This window comes from Felis catus, chromosome B3 (assembly GCF_018350175.1).
Source record: "Felis catus isolate Fca126 chromosome B3, F.catus_Fca126_mat1.0, whole genome shotgun sequence".
Taxonomy (NCBI): domain Eukaryota; kingdom Metazoa; phylum Chordata; class Mammalia; order Carnivora; family Felidae; genus Felis; species Felis catus.
Window position 1 is genome coordinate 70151026 of NC_058373.1, and position 16086 is coordinate 70167111.

Below are 16086 nucleotides of genomic sequence, written 5' to 3' on the forward strand. Positions count from 1 at the left end.
AGAAGGAGACACAGAATCTGAAGCAGGCTACAGGCTTCAAGCTGACAGCACAGAGCCCCACGTGGGACTTGAACTCATGAGCCATGAGATCATGACCTGAGCCGAAGTCAGACGCTCAACCAACTGAGTCACCCAGGTGCCCCTAGTGTACTTTTATTGGAGACGGTTCTTTACTATCAGCACCAGAAAGGCTATCTCGTTGCTTATCTTTTGTTTCTTAAAATAGATGTTCAGTATTTACGGTGGGAAAGACTGGACAGGCCAAGGAGTTAATGCACCTAATACAAATGAAGAAATACTTCGAATACCTTGCCCTTCAATTGGGACAATTCTAAATCACAGAATCTCTACAGTCTCCTGGAGGAATACAGTTGGCTTGCACTCCGGTTATAGCAACATAAGCATCTTTCCTTTCTCAGTACCGCTTCCCTGTTCCCTTACTAATGAATCCTAAAATCAGCTTCCAAATAAACTACATGCAATACAATTTTGTCTTAGGGTCTTCTAAGGGAAACCAACCTAAATAACTATGTAGAGCTACTACTCCTACATATATAACCCTTCAATGTAATGGTTCCTGACATTCCCCAGAGCTGGGTTGTACTTTGTTTTCAAACCTTATGGGCAGCAGAAGGGATTTTCTTATATTACTTATTGTCAAAATAATCACAGTTTCAATCATAAAATATTATTTAGTAGATACTACTGCTGTCTGCTAAAATAATAAAATAATACCCTTATATAGTAGATTCACATCTCCCATGCTAACCAAAGTAATGAATAAATGCTCTACAGAGGAGTAGAATTTTGATCAGTGAGGTAGAAAATATATTAAGTTTATGTCTGTTTTAAATGTCAGATGCCTAGGTAGAAATATATAAAAGACAGATGGATGTATAGGTTGAGAGCTCCAATGATAGAACCAGTTAGCAGAGTCTGACATAATGTCCTTATTTGCTCAATCTTTTTATGGCTACCTTTATGTCTTTATTTCTTAACGTATATATGATGGGATTTAAGATGGGTGTGATAGCAAAGTCAGCAATGAACAGGTATTTATCAACTGACGATGTGGGGAAAGGCCATACATAGAGAAACATGCATGGAGTGAAAAATAGAACCACCACAGTGATGTGAGCTGACAGAGTGACAAATGCTTTGGATAAGTCTCCTGAAGAACGTTTCCAGACAGTGACCAAAATAAAGATATAGGAAAGGATTAGCAGGAAGAAGGTGCCCATGCTCATGAAGCCACTGTTGGCAGCAATAATAAACTCAAACTTGGCTCCATCTGTGCATGCAAGTTTTATGATTCTGGGAAAGTCACAGTAAAAGCTGTCTACTTTATTAGGACCGCAAAAGGGCAAGTTTATAATGAAAGCAAACTGGGACATAGCATGGATCACCCCAATGACCCAGCCAGCAATTACAAATGAAACACATATTTTAGGGTTCATGATGTTCAGGTAGCGAAGAGGCTTACAGATTGCTGTGTACCTGTCAAATGCCATGGCGATGAGTAACACCATCTCCACTCCTCCCATGATGTGGATGAAGCATATCTGTGTCATACAACTTTGGAAAGAAATTATCTTGTGTTCATTTAAAAGGTCTCTAATCATTTTGGGGACTGTGGTAGAGGCAACCCCCACGTCAATGAAGGACAGATTGGCCAGTAGGAAGTACATAGGAGAATGTAAATGAGAATCAAAAATTACCAAAAAGACAATGAAGAGATTTCCCAGGATGATTCCTAAATAGATCAAGGAAAATATTAATGTAAGAAAAACTTTAGTTTCCCAAGAACTAGAGAGTCCAAGCAACACAAACTCAGAAACCATAGAATTATTTAATCCATCCATTGACTTGGGCAGAAGAGCTGATTTTCAAATCACCTGAGAATAGAAAATGATTAAAATTCAGAATCAGTGGTACAAGTGTAAATTTCCTATTTCTTGCTAGTTTTTTCTTTGGGGTACATATCCCCAATTAGAAATCCTTTAATTGGATAAGAAAAAAATTAAGGATATGAAAACATTATGGTGATCAAGAGAATGATTACATAAAAAGGGAAGAAAATTATTAATATTTTCGATGGAGGTAAATGGTGTTAATTCCCTTCTATTACATTTTCAGATCCTTTTATTTTACCTCTCAAGGAATTCTAGACGTTTCCCTGATCACTTACTTACGTGTTCTCCCATCTTAATAATCTCGGCTACTACTGTCAGCTTCACATTAATATTCTCACACTAAACTTGCTAATTTTCCTTAACTGAATTTATTTCAGTGGTCAAATAGAGATCTTTAGGCCAAAATTGTTTAATGCCTTTCACCTTGTTTCACCTTGTATATGTGTTTTGGTTTTGTTTTTAAATTTGTGTGTGTGTGTAATTTTCCATGGAAATCAGGTGCTCAGATTGTGATTATTCATAATTTTGATTCATAACTATTATCATGGGTACATGCCTCTATATTCAATGAAAATGTTAGATACAAAGACTGAATGCTTAGTAAGTAAAAAATGTTAATTAAACAATTATAACATTAATAGATGACATGTTTTTGATGTATCCTCCATGCAAAGCTTTGTACCAAGTACATTATCTCATTTAAACCCCACAGAATTCAATTTGGAAAACTTTTTTTAGACTCATTTTACTAATGAAGAAACTGAGTCTTAGAGGGATCAAGTGTCAGAGCCAGGACTTTTACCCAGAGCTGTAGGACAACATGATCCATACTTCTGACCATGGCTCTGTGCTCTTGAAGGTTGGCTCTTTCCCATATACCATGGATCTTCCCTAAGGATTAATCAATTAAACTTTCTTCAACTTTTTGCTTCCTTTTACCTATTTACATAGTTAGTTCTTTTTTAAAAAATCAAGTTTCTGAATCTTGTGTCTCCTAATTCTCTTTCTCTTCCTAACTCCTGATTGGCGGTCCTCACTTTTTGTTTGCCAGTAGGCCAAAACAATTCAGTTTCCAAAATTCCTTGTTCATAGGAAGAACCCCTGGAATCTGAATACATCATACAGTAATCAATTTTTAGCATCATCTTCCTTGATCTTTCTGCAGGATGTGATAATATTTATCATGCCCTTTATTCTGTAACTCCCTTTGCTCTTGGCTCCTTGGCTTTTTTTTTAATTCTTTTTTTTTAAAGTAATGTTTATTATTTATTATTTTTGAGGGTGGGAGGGGCAAAGAGAGAGGGAGACACAGAATCTGAAGCGGGCTCCAGGCTCTGAGCTGTCATCACAGAGCCTGATGTGGGGCTCGAACTCCCAAACCGTAAGATCATGACCTGAGCCAAAGTCGGATGCTGAACCCACTGAGCCACCCAGGTGCCCCTCATTGGCTTTTCTAAAGCCAATCTTCTTCCCACTTCTTGCCAACAGAAATTTCATTTTTTTTCTGGTAGTTGGCTTAAATCTCTAGATTATAGAAGACATTAGCTCTATCTCCAGTTGAGAGCATGATTTTTATACATGATCTATATGTGATTTTTATAAACCAGTTGCTGTAAACCCATTTTCCTTGGCCATGAATTAATCTAATATAGGGCATGTGACCCAGAACTATTCAATGGTAAACTAATGTTGTCTGAAGAGCTTTCCTTCCAAATGAAAAGACAAAGCTTCATGTAGAGAAGGTTCTTTTCATGGTCTTGGTTTTTGTTTTGTTTTGTTTTTTTGTTTTTTGTTTTTGTGGGGTTTTTTTTTTGCATTTAATGCTAATGATATGTTTAAAGGTGCAGAAACCACAAAGTTGCAAAGCCCATATAATAAAATAATACAGTAAAAATTCAGAGAGGACCTAGAAACCAAAGGCATGTTGAATCATTTAACTAAAGCCTGCAATAATGTCCTTCAGATTTATTCTTATAATGTGAGAAAAATAAGCTGTAATTTCTTTGATCCACTATAAACCAGGTTTTCTGTTAATTTGTTGAATGCAATTAGATCATTTTTATAACAGCCCTTCCCTAATTATTTCTCTGCCTTTCTGACCTCTCTATAACTTTCACTAACACAGCAATCATTTTTACTCTCCTTCACCTTAATTTCTGGTGTGACTCAGAGTCTGTGTTAAGTATTTTATTTTTAAGTGTGTTGACAACACCTCTTTTAACAATTCTCTCAGGAAAGTCTTCTATGCCTGTTTACCTTGGTCTGATAATAGGAAGGACTTAAAAATGCAAATTCTTCATCACATACCTCCGCCTGTATCTTTTTAAAACCCTCATAAAGATTCTCATTGCTCTGAGGGGAAAAAGATTTTATTCAATACTAGTTTATTTATTTTCACTAGTACCTACATGTTGAATTCTGAATCTGTAGCTTTATCCCTTGCTCCAGAATAATATATCCAAAGCAGTCTGTGGTATACACAAATGCAAGTTCCATCTCCATCATCAAGTAGATATGTCAGAACTGAAATTATTTTAATTTACTCCAATGCTTTGATAAATATCACTACCATTCTCTCCAGTGCCTGGTGTAGATACCTGGGTAGCACTCTATTATTTCATTTCTAGCTCCAGTTGTATAACTTTATTCTCAACTATTTCTCATTTCATTTCCTTCTTCACTTCTATTGTCATTTTGTCCTTTACATCTGGTCTACATATTTTCCCATCTTGAAAAGGCTCCCAATTTAAAAGGCTCGTGAATGATCTCTCTGTTCCATTTTTTCCATGTCCAGTCTGTTCTACAGTCTGTTTCCATATCTGTGTATCCACAGATCAAATGATCACGTGGTTTTCCTATGTGGGTCTATCAAGAGAAAATTTTTGATCCCACAGCATATCACATAAAGACCATGAGAAGAGATGAACAATACTTGATTTCAGAGGCTATTTCCATAAAGATTATAGGGAATGAATGTACTAAACAATCACTGGATAAATTTCAAAGCTGATCCCTGATAAAAACTCTTAGTAAAATAGGAAGGATTAAGAAATATTTTAATATGATATTTTAAATATTTTTAAACCAATAGTCAATGTCTGATTATAGATGAAACATTAAAATCAAGAACATGAATTAATTTTCAATAATTTACTATAGCAGAAAGAGCAAATCAAGTAATGTTCTTGAAAGGATGATATCAAAAATATAATTATTCACAAATCATGTAATTGTCCATCTCAATAACTTGTAATTAAATGAAAAAATAAATCAGGATTATTTTAATAAACATAATAAATAATAAATAGTAAATAATAACTTAATAAAATAAAACAATTTAGAAAGGTCTCCTTTATAAGTGAAATAATTGAGCAACATATGCATTCTATTGAAAAAACGAACTTTTCTGAAACATTTGAAATGCAGATTGAAATGGGAAATGAAACCATGTAAATAGAGAAAAAAGATTCAAAGTTGTAAAAATAGCCATTTTCACTGAACTATTCTGAGCAATAATTGTAGTTCCCATGTTTTTACTCTTATGTGGTTCCTGAGAAACTTAACAGAAGACCATGGGGGAGGGGAAGAAAAAAAAAGAAGTTAGAGAGGGAGGGAGCCAAAACATAAGAGACTTTTAAAAACTGAGAACAGACTGAGGGTTGATGGGGGGTGGGAGGGAGGGGGAGGGGGAGGGTGGGTAAGGGTGGGTGATGGGCAGTGAGGAGGGCACCTGTTGGGATGAGTACTGGGTGTTGTATGGAAACCAATTTGACAAGAAATTTCATATTAAAAAAATGAAAAAATGAAAAAAAAATAAAATAAAAGCCAAGTGGAGGGGCACCTGAGTGGCTCAGTCGGTTAAGCATCAGACTCTAGGTTTCAGCTCAGGCCATGATCTCACAGTTTCGTGAGTTTGAGCCCAGCGTCAGGCTCAGCACTCTCTCACCCTCTCTCTCTATCCTCCCCCTCACTTGCTCTGTCTCTCCCAAAATAAATAAATAACCTTTAAAAAAAAAGCCAAGCAGAAATATTGTGGAGCATTACAGAGTGATCCAAATGTCCATTTCAAAGTCCAGAGATATTGTGAAAAGGAAATGAAGTGGGTGCTAGGGGGTAGAAAAGAGAACACTTTCTGTAAAGGAGATTGGGATATATCATAAACCCATACTAATTAAACAATGATTGATTTAACTGAAGTTGAACAGATAAATATAACGAAACCCAGTTAAGAATGTGGTACAAATTAGGAAACTTAGTATATGATAAATAAGGCATTGCAATTAAATAGGATAATGGAAGGCTATATACTAAAATTAGAATATTCGATAGTTATTAAATATGAAGCTCAACATTAGAAACATAAACTTGTAAGTATCTTACCATTCTTCTTACAGCAAAGTAGCTTCCAGATGCTTAGAAGGCTTAAGTGTAAAAATAAAATTGTAAAGTTTTAATAAAATGGGTACGAGTTAATATCTAAAACTGGAGATTGAAGAGGTCTTTCTATGTTTACTTCAAATTCAGAAAGCAGATTCCATTTTTAAAAATTTTCTCCTCAACAGAATAGATAAACCTGTTGCTGCTGTAGGTTTGGGGAACCAGTGCTTCTCATTCTCAGCTGATGGGAGATGTGAAGTGGTACAGTCATCCTAGAAGGCAGTTGAGTCATAAGAGTAAAAAAAATTTTAATGTAATTCAGAATCCTATGTCTTGGAATTAATTGAAAGAAAATAGACAAAATGCATAATGTTATTTTACTTTAGCATTTCTTATAATAGGAAATGTTTGTTAATAAGGGACTGATTATGTGGATATATCCAGTTTTAAAAGGGTTATTAGGTATCTACATTAACTAGCATGGGAAGATATCAGTAAGTCCAGAAAACTATAGAGGAAAAAAAATATTTTTACTGGGGGAGGAGAGTACAAATGACATTTGCATGAACGGATGTTTAGAATTTGCCCCCAAATTCTACTTTAATTTGAATATAGTTACCACACAATGTTACATTAGTTTTAGCTGCGCAGTGTAGAGATTCAACATCTCTATAGGTTATGCTATGTTCACCCCAAGTATAGCTACCATCTGTGGCCATATAGGTGGTGGGATTTTAACTAATTTTATGCTTGTTTTCTTTATCCCCAACTTGACTTCCTATACTTTTACAGGTAGTATTTTTTAAAATTTAAAATCAAATGTATCAAAATTAGTTGAGAGAATCAGAGCACTTATATAGGAGCCATTTCCAATATACAGCATAAGCACAAACACAGGGGCCAAACTATTTGTGTTTCTAGATGCTCCACTTACCTGCTGTGATTTCTGTGTGAGTTACCAGACTGCCTTATGGGTCAATTTCTTCCTCTGTTAAAGGTGGACACTAAGAGTCGGTACTTCTTATGATTGTTTTGAGGACTAAATGAGTTGAAACAAGAAAACATGAGAAATGCTATGGTATATAATAAATGCTAGCAAAGCACTTATTTGCTATATAATAAGTGCAAAATAATTTTGATGATTTTCAGGAAACCATGGGAACAGTGGTTTAATTCCTCTGGCAAAGATACAGCTAGCATGCTTTTCATATTGAATAGTAGGAATAGAATAGTAAAGACATAGATGTTACCTTTTATTTTGTGATACTAATATTTAGGGAGAAAGTAGATGAAAAGGTCAAAGTACTTCACATACCACTTTAACAAAGACCAAGGCATTCTGAAGAAATACATCTTATAATACAATTTTAATTGTGAGAATAAGACCAGAAGGAAATAACCAATGTGAGTGAAAATCAGTCAAATCAGGTGAGTTAACAAAGGAAATGGCAACTGAAAGAGAAGTAAATAGTGGAGAACATAGAAAGAGGAGGTAATTTATGGAACCAGATGCTGGAGAATTAAAGATGGGATTTCCATGTACCTGCGCAGGCTCTCTTTTCATCCTCAGCAGCTTCAAGGGATTGAGAAACACAGAGAGATTCAGTCTGTTTTGGGTTCATCATCACTGCTCTAGACAAGTAGTTATAGATTGTATCGTTAGAAATGAAACCAATTAGCCTGACTGAGAATTAATGACTCATAAATGTTCCATATATTCACTGGCCCTTCCCCCTCACTGGCAAGAGGAATTTCCTTTTTGAGATTATCTTATATGACAGACTTCTGAAAGTTCCTGACTCTCCTCGATGGGAGAATATGTAAACTCAGTTCATTTGTTCATGAACTATTTATCTATATTATATATATTGATTTCAATGGAATTTTTTTCTTTTAATCCTTCCTTCCTTTCTATCTTTCTTCTTCCTTTCATTCTTTTTTTGCTTTGTCTCTTAATTTCTCCATCTGTCTTTTTTTTTTTTTTTACCTTTTTCAGGCTAGAAACTAGAAGATTAAAAAATTGACTACCTAGTGCTCATTAAGTTCCAGTTGCTGTGCTAATATGCACTTTATAAGCATTATCTATTTCAATAATCACAGCACTTATTGCCATTTACTTGATTTGTTTCAAGGTCATAAGTTAGAAAGTCAACAGAACTTAATAAACTGAGGTCTTTCTGATTCCCAAACCACCAACATAACTTCCCTCCTAGAGATGCCTTCTGATTTTGACAAGACTATAAAAATAGAAAAGGTTTTTATAAAATAAGACCTTTTATTCTATGAAGAGGTAACCCAGACACAAACATATGTAAGAGTCCAAAACAATGTTCATATTTATTTTAAAATCATTTTAACTTCATTGTCTGTTTTCATAGGACAGTACTTAGGCCTATTAATGTTAATTACTAAGAGGACTGTTAATGTTAATGACTAAGATTTTTCTGCATTTACCACTACTTACTTACTTACTTATTTATTTAAATTTAAGATTATTAACATGCAGTGTAGTATTGGTTTCAGAAACAGAACACAGTGATTCATCTCTTACATATAAGACCCAGTGCTCATACCAACAAGTGCCCTCCTTAATGCCCATCACCCATTTAGCCCATTCCCACCCACCTCCCCTCTAGCAACCCTCAGTTTGTTCTCTATATTTAAGAGATATGGTTTGCCTCCATTTCTGTTTTTATCTTATTTTTCCTTCCCTTCCCCTATGTTCATATGTTTTGTATATCAAATGGTGGAATAAGTTAAATCCAGAAAACATCAGGATAAGAAAACATCTTCCCCAACCAGGGCATTCCAGAACCTCTAAGATTGTAGAAAGTCAGTGCTTTTTGTTAGTGTGTCTAATGCTGTTAGGAATTCAGAAGTCCCACGGATTAGCTGGGAGAGAAAAACCCATAAACTTTCCTGTAAGAATTTAACCAAATAAAACATTCAGAACTCTAAGCTCCATAGATAGGTATAAAAAATCTGCAAAATAGTTTTAAAATAGGGGGGAACCGGGGCCCCTGGGTGGGGTGGCTCATTCTGACAGTGCAGAGTGTGCTTGGAATTCTCTTTCACTCCTTCTCACTGCCCTCACCTCTCTCAAAACAAATAGACTTAAAAAAATAGGGGGGACGCATTAAAAGTAAAAGTTCAAAGAAAAATAATCTCTTATCTGGGATATACTTACCCTACACTGATCACCTCTGAAACCAGTTCCTTCACTGCTTAATGAGAGGGCTTACCTCCAGAGTCTGCTTTAGGTGAAATGAATTCCAGGTACCGTGAGCAATATTGGAGGGATTGTGTCCTCAGTGTGCCAAGTGTGTGCTGTAAAGAGTAGCCTCTGAGCTTGGAGGCTTTCCATCTCTATCTCTGTGTTTTCAGTGAGTCAAGTATTTGGAAAGGTTTTCCCTATCATGCTCTTGGGGGATCCTTAACTTCCACCTTTCCCTGAGGAAAAGTTGGGTATTAAGGGCATCATGCAATAATCTACTCTTTTGAAAGCTAGATTCAAGTTAGTCCTTTTTTTTTATTAAAAAATTTTTTTTAATGTTTATTTATTTTTGAGACAGAGACAGAGACAGAGAGAGCATGAGTGGGGGAGAGGCAGAGAGAGAGGGAGACATAGAATCTGAAGCAAGTTCCAGGCACTGAGCTGTCAACGCTTGAGCCCACAAGCTGTGAGATCATGACCTGATCTGAAGTCAGACACTTAACTGACTGAGCCATCCGGGCATCCCTCAAGTTAGTCCTTTTAAATACAAGTGGAAGTATAAAAGAAAGGAGTTTCAAATGTTATATTTCTTTTTTATTAGGAGGATGTAACTTTCTTTCTTTTGCTCTGTATCTACCATGTCATAAAGGGAAGCAAGATATTGATACCAGTCCCAGCAGAAGTTAGATCATATATGGACAGGTGACAGTTAGCTCATCTTTGGAATGTTGCAACTATTGAACTTTGTTTCCTTGGATTTCAGGGGAATATTAGGTCTCATCCTTCACAGTACTTCCTTGAGCAGGGTCCTGTATATTAATAGTTTGAGTGTAAATCATATTAGAGGCGTTTCTCTAAATGATGAAAAGAGAATGAAAGGATAGTTTCTTAATTCACACACACACACACACACACACACACACATATATATATATATATATATATATATATATATATATATATATATTTAAGTTTATTTATTTTGAGAGAGAGTGAGAGAGCATACCTGTATGCATGCATGCAGGTATGCAAGTTGGGGAGGGGTAGAAAGAATGAGGGAGAGAATCCCAAGCAGGCTCCATGATGTCAGCACTCACAAGGCTCAGTCTCATGAATGCAATATCATGACTTGAGCAAAAATCAAGAGACGTGCTTAACAAACTAAGCCACCAGGTGCCATTTACTCCTTTATTAAAGAAATAATGATATGAATGCCATATAACTTAATAAGATTTAAACTATTAATAATAGATTTATCTGGAGCAAATATTGGTGACCCCTTCATCTGTCCTCTCCCAATCTTATCTTCTTGGAGGTAATCACTACCATTTTCAATCTTGTGGTACAGACTTCTATTATTGATCCTATCAATAGGGATAAGTGTACATATCAACATATATCATTGTAAATTTTTTCTTAACTATTTGTTTGCAGTTTTGATTTTAAATAAATTATATATGAAAGTCTATTAATTTTTTTTATGTTTTATTTATTTTTGAGGCCAAGAGAGAGCATGAGTAAATGGGGAAGGGGCAGAGCGAGAGGGAGACACAGAATCCAAAGCAGGCTCCAGGCTCTAAGCTGTCAGCACAGAGCCCAAGGCGGCTCAAACTCATGAACCACGAGATCATGACTTGAGATGAAATCAGATGCTTAACTGACTGAGCCACCCAGCTGCCCCTGAAAGTCTATTTTTATTAAATCTCTGTTTTCTTTCTTTCAACTTATCCCTTATGGGCCCTGCCCCTTTCCTTCCTCTTTACTATTTCATTTTCCCTTTCTTGGAGTTTCCTTTATTCCTTTCATTTCTAGATCTCAGAACATTTATTTGCTCCATGAACCATTTTGTGCCCTGAGGTCTAGAATCCATACATAGAGATTCAATGCTTATTTACTTGCTTGAATGCTGTAACACACTTCCCAGGCACTATCTTGTATAATCATGATAACATATAGACCCTTTTATAGAGAGGAAAATAGGCAAAAAAGAGGCTAAGTGACTTTTCTAAGCCTTACAGCTGTTAAATGAAAGACCAATGAGAGGTACCCTCTGGGGAAGGATGCTGGTTTAGAGAAGAGTTTGAGGAACTATATGCTTACCATGAAACTTGAAAAAATAAAAGCCTTTGTAATACAATAAAGTACTCCTGGAGAGCTCTTGTTGTTCTATATCTTTTCCTGGCTGTTTGCTTGACTGTTTTCATTTTTGGAAACTCATATATAGCTGTGTACTTATGATTTCCTTAGCTTCCTGCTTTTCCAACTCTGCCCTGTCCATTATTTCTAATACTCTTTGGCTTATATATGATGGGCACATTCAAGGATGAATCGCAATCATAAGTGAGCCAATTTGAGACTTATTAAGAACTACAAGCTCAGAAAGCAAAAGGAAGTAGTTATCTTGTAATCAGTCATCAGACATGTTTTAAAAGTACAACAGAAACAAAGCATAGAAGACTTCTGGTTTCCCTCTGACAGGTAAAGAGCTTGCAAGTTGTCACTTGAATTTTTACAACAAGGGAAAGCTGGATGATGAAAATCATTAACTTTTTTTGTACCCATAAGGTAACTGAGGTCATAAGGCAAACTGCCACTTTGGAATCTGGAAAGAGAAGCATATTCAGAAAGACTCAAATGAAGTCTACCTAACTGGAGAGGAATCCGCTAGAACTATGAAGTTGTAGGGACACTTGATTGATAAATTTGGTGATTTGTTGTAGGCTTCAGTGTGGACTAGTGTGAGAACTTTTTGGGTGGCACATTTTTGGGGCCTTTACATCCAAGAACCCTTCCAGGTTATCACTGTAAACATTTGAGAAGGATCTTTTCCTCATGGTTATGGCTGGGGAAGAGCAAAGTAAACATTGTGAACTAAGAGCCTTTCCTACAACAAGGGACAGGTGAAACGACCTTGTCAGAATACAATTTTAAAATCCTTCCCAGCTGGGTAAGGAAATTTTTCCCAGGCTGACTTTGTTTTTTTTCTTTTAAGTCTTCCTGGATCCACCAACATAGTCAAAGGGGTAAGGCCTTCAAGAAAATACATTAAAAATGCTGCATTGAGGAAAGGAAGTAAGAGGCAGAAGAATTAAACAAGCTACATCACTGGAGATACAACCGTAAAACACAGACCCACTAAAGAATGGAAATCTAATCTCAGAAGATTATAGAAGTTCTCCTTCCTCCACAATGTACCACAATATGATCAGGGCTGCAGTATGATAACAAGAGATTACAAGAGACAGAATTGCATGTCACAGACTCTTTTCAAGGAGGAATACTTAGGGAAGCCCAAAGTCAAGAGATGAGGATAAAACAAATGCACTAGAGAGTTTTGGCCTCCATAGAGCCAAGGAAGGAAATGATAAGGTTGATGATGCCCAAATTAAAATGCAAAAAGAAAGAGAAAGAAAGGAGAAGAGAATAGCCAAAAATTGTGAGACAATAAAAAGAGGCTTATTGTATGTTTTGGTGGGTTACCAGGGAGAGAAGGAGAAAAAGAAAAAAACAGAGCAGAAAAAATATTTGAAGTAACAATGAGTGATAACAGTCAAAAAATGAGAGAACTGTAGATCAAGGGAGCCAAGAGAAGATCAAAAATGATAAATACAAAGCAAAACAAAATCCTCACATGTAAGCATATCCAATACAAATAGCAGAAATGAAGAGACAAACAGAAAAATCCAAAGGTGGAAAGGACATCTTACCTGTAGAGGAACAGGGTAAGACGTTACAATGAGCTCCTTATTAGAGCCATGCAAGCAAAAACAGTGGAGTGAAATATGTAATGAATTAAGAGAAAAAAACCAAACAAACATCAACATAGGCTTCTATGTCTAATGAAATTTTCCTTCAAAAGTGAAGGAGAAATAACAAGTTTCGCAGACAAAAATTGGAGGATTCTATTATAAGAAAACCTATCGTGCAATAAATGTTTAAAAAAATTCTTCAGGCAGCAAGAAAATGACATAGGCCAGAAACTTGGATTTACATAAAGAAATAAAGGGCACTGGAGAAGGAATAAATGTTAGAATAAATGTTTTTCCTTAACACAAAGGAACAAAGGAAGGTATTGTGTTATAAGGTACCTGCAAGTACATGTGAAGCAGTATAGTATTATTTGAAAGTGCATTTAGGTTAGGCAAAAATGTATTTTAAGTCTAGGGCAACTACTAAAGATTTTTTTAAAGTATAATTTATATGGTAAGAGGAGATGAAATTCAATCAATAACAAAACCAATATATATTTTTACAACTTTTAATCAAGTAAAATGCAACTAAAATTTTTAAGTAATCTGTAGAGTAATAATAATAATGATAACAGTAGTCATTAGAACCTTTAGATTGTGGGTAAAATCCTGCTCAGAGAAAATTTTATAGCTCTTCAACTTTTAACACAATCAAATAAGAATGAATAAAATATTGTAATTGTTTTTCAACTTTTGAATGTAAGTAATGGCTAATATAGTAAACCCAACTAACATGGCAGGGTATAATAAATTGAAAAGTTAATATTAATGGATGTTCACAGTAGGATCAATGAACAAAGCCAAAATAATTTATTTGAAGAAAATATTGTAATTGAAATATTAGATAATGGTTTTAAATAATGAAAATAATTTCATAGTATTTTAATTGAGGATAAAAAAATCACAGGCACAGAAAAAATATAAAAATAATTTTATATTTATTTTTAAAAAATGAACTTGAAATACAAAAATTAAATCGATCAATTTCAAGGTAATGTTTATTCTCAAAATGAACTCTAGAAATTGTTTACAAAGAAGATTAAACAGATCAGTTATACTAGGAAAAAACATAAGCAAACCAATTCTAAAATAAGCACAACTTCTCTCCAAAGTCACGACATTTCTATAGTATATTTTTATCTTATTTAATTAATTCATTTATTATTATTTTTAAAAGTTTATTTATTTATTTTGAAAGAGAAAGAGATTGAGCAGGTGAGGAGAAGATAGAATCCCAAGCATGCTCCACACTGTTAGCACAGAGCCTCATGTGGGGCTTGAACTCACAGACTGTGACATCATGACCTGAGCCGAAATCAAGAGTCAGATGCTTAACCTACTGAACTACCCAGGTGCCCCCAAAGTCAAGACATTTCTATTTTTTATTTTTTATTTTTTAAATATTTATGTATGTATGTATGTATGTATGTATGTATGTATGTATTGTCAAGTTACCTAACATACAGTGTAGTCTTGAAGTCTTGGAAGACTACTAATCCAAGGAAAACAGTGTGCTTCTTTGATACCGGGGACTAGAGTGAAAGTCTTATGAAAAGATAGATACAGTATAGCTGTATTTCTGTCTTTGATAATTCATACTGCTGCCTTTCCAAGTTTATAGCTGGATTATTAGCAATATTTTTCTCATGCCTTCTACCTCTATTACTACATGGCTACTTAGAATGCTGTTTACTTGGGCTTTAATCTTTCCTCTGCAGCCTTTACATGAAAAATTATTTATATCCATACCAGAGTTCCCACTTGATTTGGAGGTCCAACAAACATGCAGTATTTCATGTTATGTTTTGTAGGAATTTTAGAGATTAATGTCTTACTTCCCTGGTTTCCCAATATAAAAGGCTTAGCTCTTAGAAAAATTCTTAAAATAATACCACAAAATATATAGTGTGATTCCTCTTGTATGTAAAAATGGGATATAATGTATATGAATAGAAAACTTTTTAAGAGATGCATAAGAACATATTTAACAGTGATTACTTCTGGGAACTGGGGAAGGTGAGGGGAATTTAACACTCTCATACTTTTTGAAAAAAAATTTTTACCATATTTGCATTAATATTGAATAAACTGGACATATATATAAAAATATTTTAAAGTAACATATTTGCCTTTTAATATGGATTCTGGACATAATGTAAGGAAGCCATTTTTACAATAGACATTTCAGGCATCTTTTCAGTTCAATAGGCAATAGAATTTTGAGTAAGCACAATAGTGAAAACCTTGAATCATGAAAGCACAGGTTTGGACTCCATGGAGAGTATTCTACACTCAGTATGAGATGTACACATGCAAAAACATTTTGCTCTTATGAACAAGCAGAAGATAGTCAATAAACATCAGTGACTAAAAGGCTGCACCCATGTTGCCCCACTCCCACATTGGTCATGTTTAGTTGTAATCATTCCTTTGATATTTCTCACTCTAAAAAGCATAGGCGAGCATGGAGCGTGGTGTAGGGCTGTTTTCACAATCCAACACCAACTACTTCATTTAGTCAAAGCATCTGTTTAATATCATGGACATCAAATAATTGGTTTATTGACTAGGTTTTCTACTTTTCCTTTGTTTGTTGTCGTATCGAATGAATGGATTATGACTGCCATTTAGTTAATCTGATAAAGTAATATTTAAATCAGTGATTATTGAATGTATTTTCCCAGCTCAGCAATAATGAATAATGAGTAAACTATTTTACCTTCCAACCACTGTTTTACTATCAAATGTATATTCCTAATTAGACTTTAAAAGGAGAAGTTAGAGGCGCCTGGGTGGCGCAGTCGGTTGAGCGTCTGACTTCAGCTCAGGTCAC

At 35.0% G+C, this 16086-nt stretch overlaps 1 protein-coding gene across 14 annotated transcripts in view; it reads right to left on the reverse strand.

The window, feature by feature from the left end:
• Positions 1–722: 722 nt before the first annotated feature.
• Positions 723–16086, reverse strand: part of LOC109501168 (olfactory receptor 4F21-like) — an 83855-nt gene continuing 68491 nt past the window's right edge. For 12 of the 14 annotated variants that reach the window (XM_045059601.1, XM_045059595.1, XM_045059599.1 and 9 more), the window contains 5 exons: positions 7834–7922; positions 7225–7329; positions 6294–6334; positions 4322–4436; positions 723–1895 (listed from right to left, as the gene is read on the reverse strand). In XM_045059601.1, coding sequence (XP_044915536.1) covers positions 951–1862 — 912 coding nt within the window. In that variant the 5' untranslated portion in view covers positions 1863–1895; positions 4322–4436; positions 6294–6334; positions 7225–7329; positions 7834–7922 and the 3' untranslated portion in view covers positions 723–950. The remainder of the gene's footprint in view (positions 1896–4321; positions 4437–6293; positions 6335–7224; positions 7330–7833; positions 7923–16086) is intronic. The other 2 variants (XM_045059608.1, XM_045059598.1) reach the window with 2 other exon arrangements.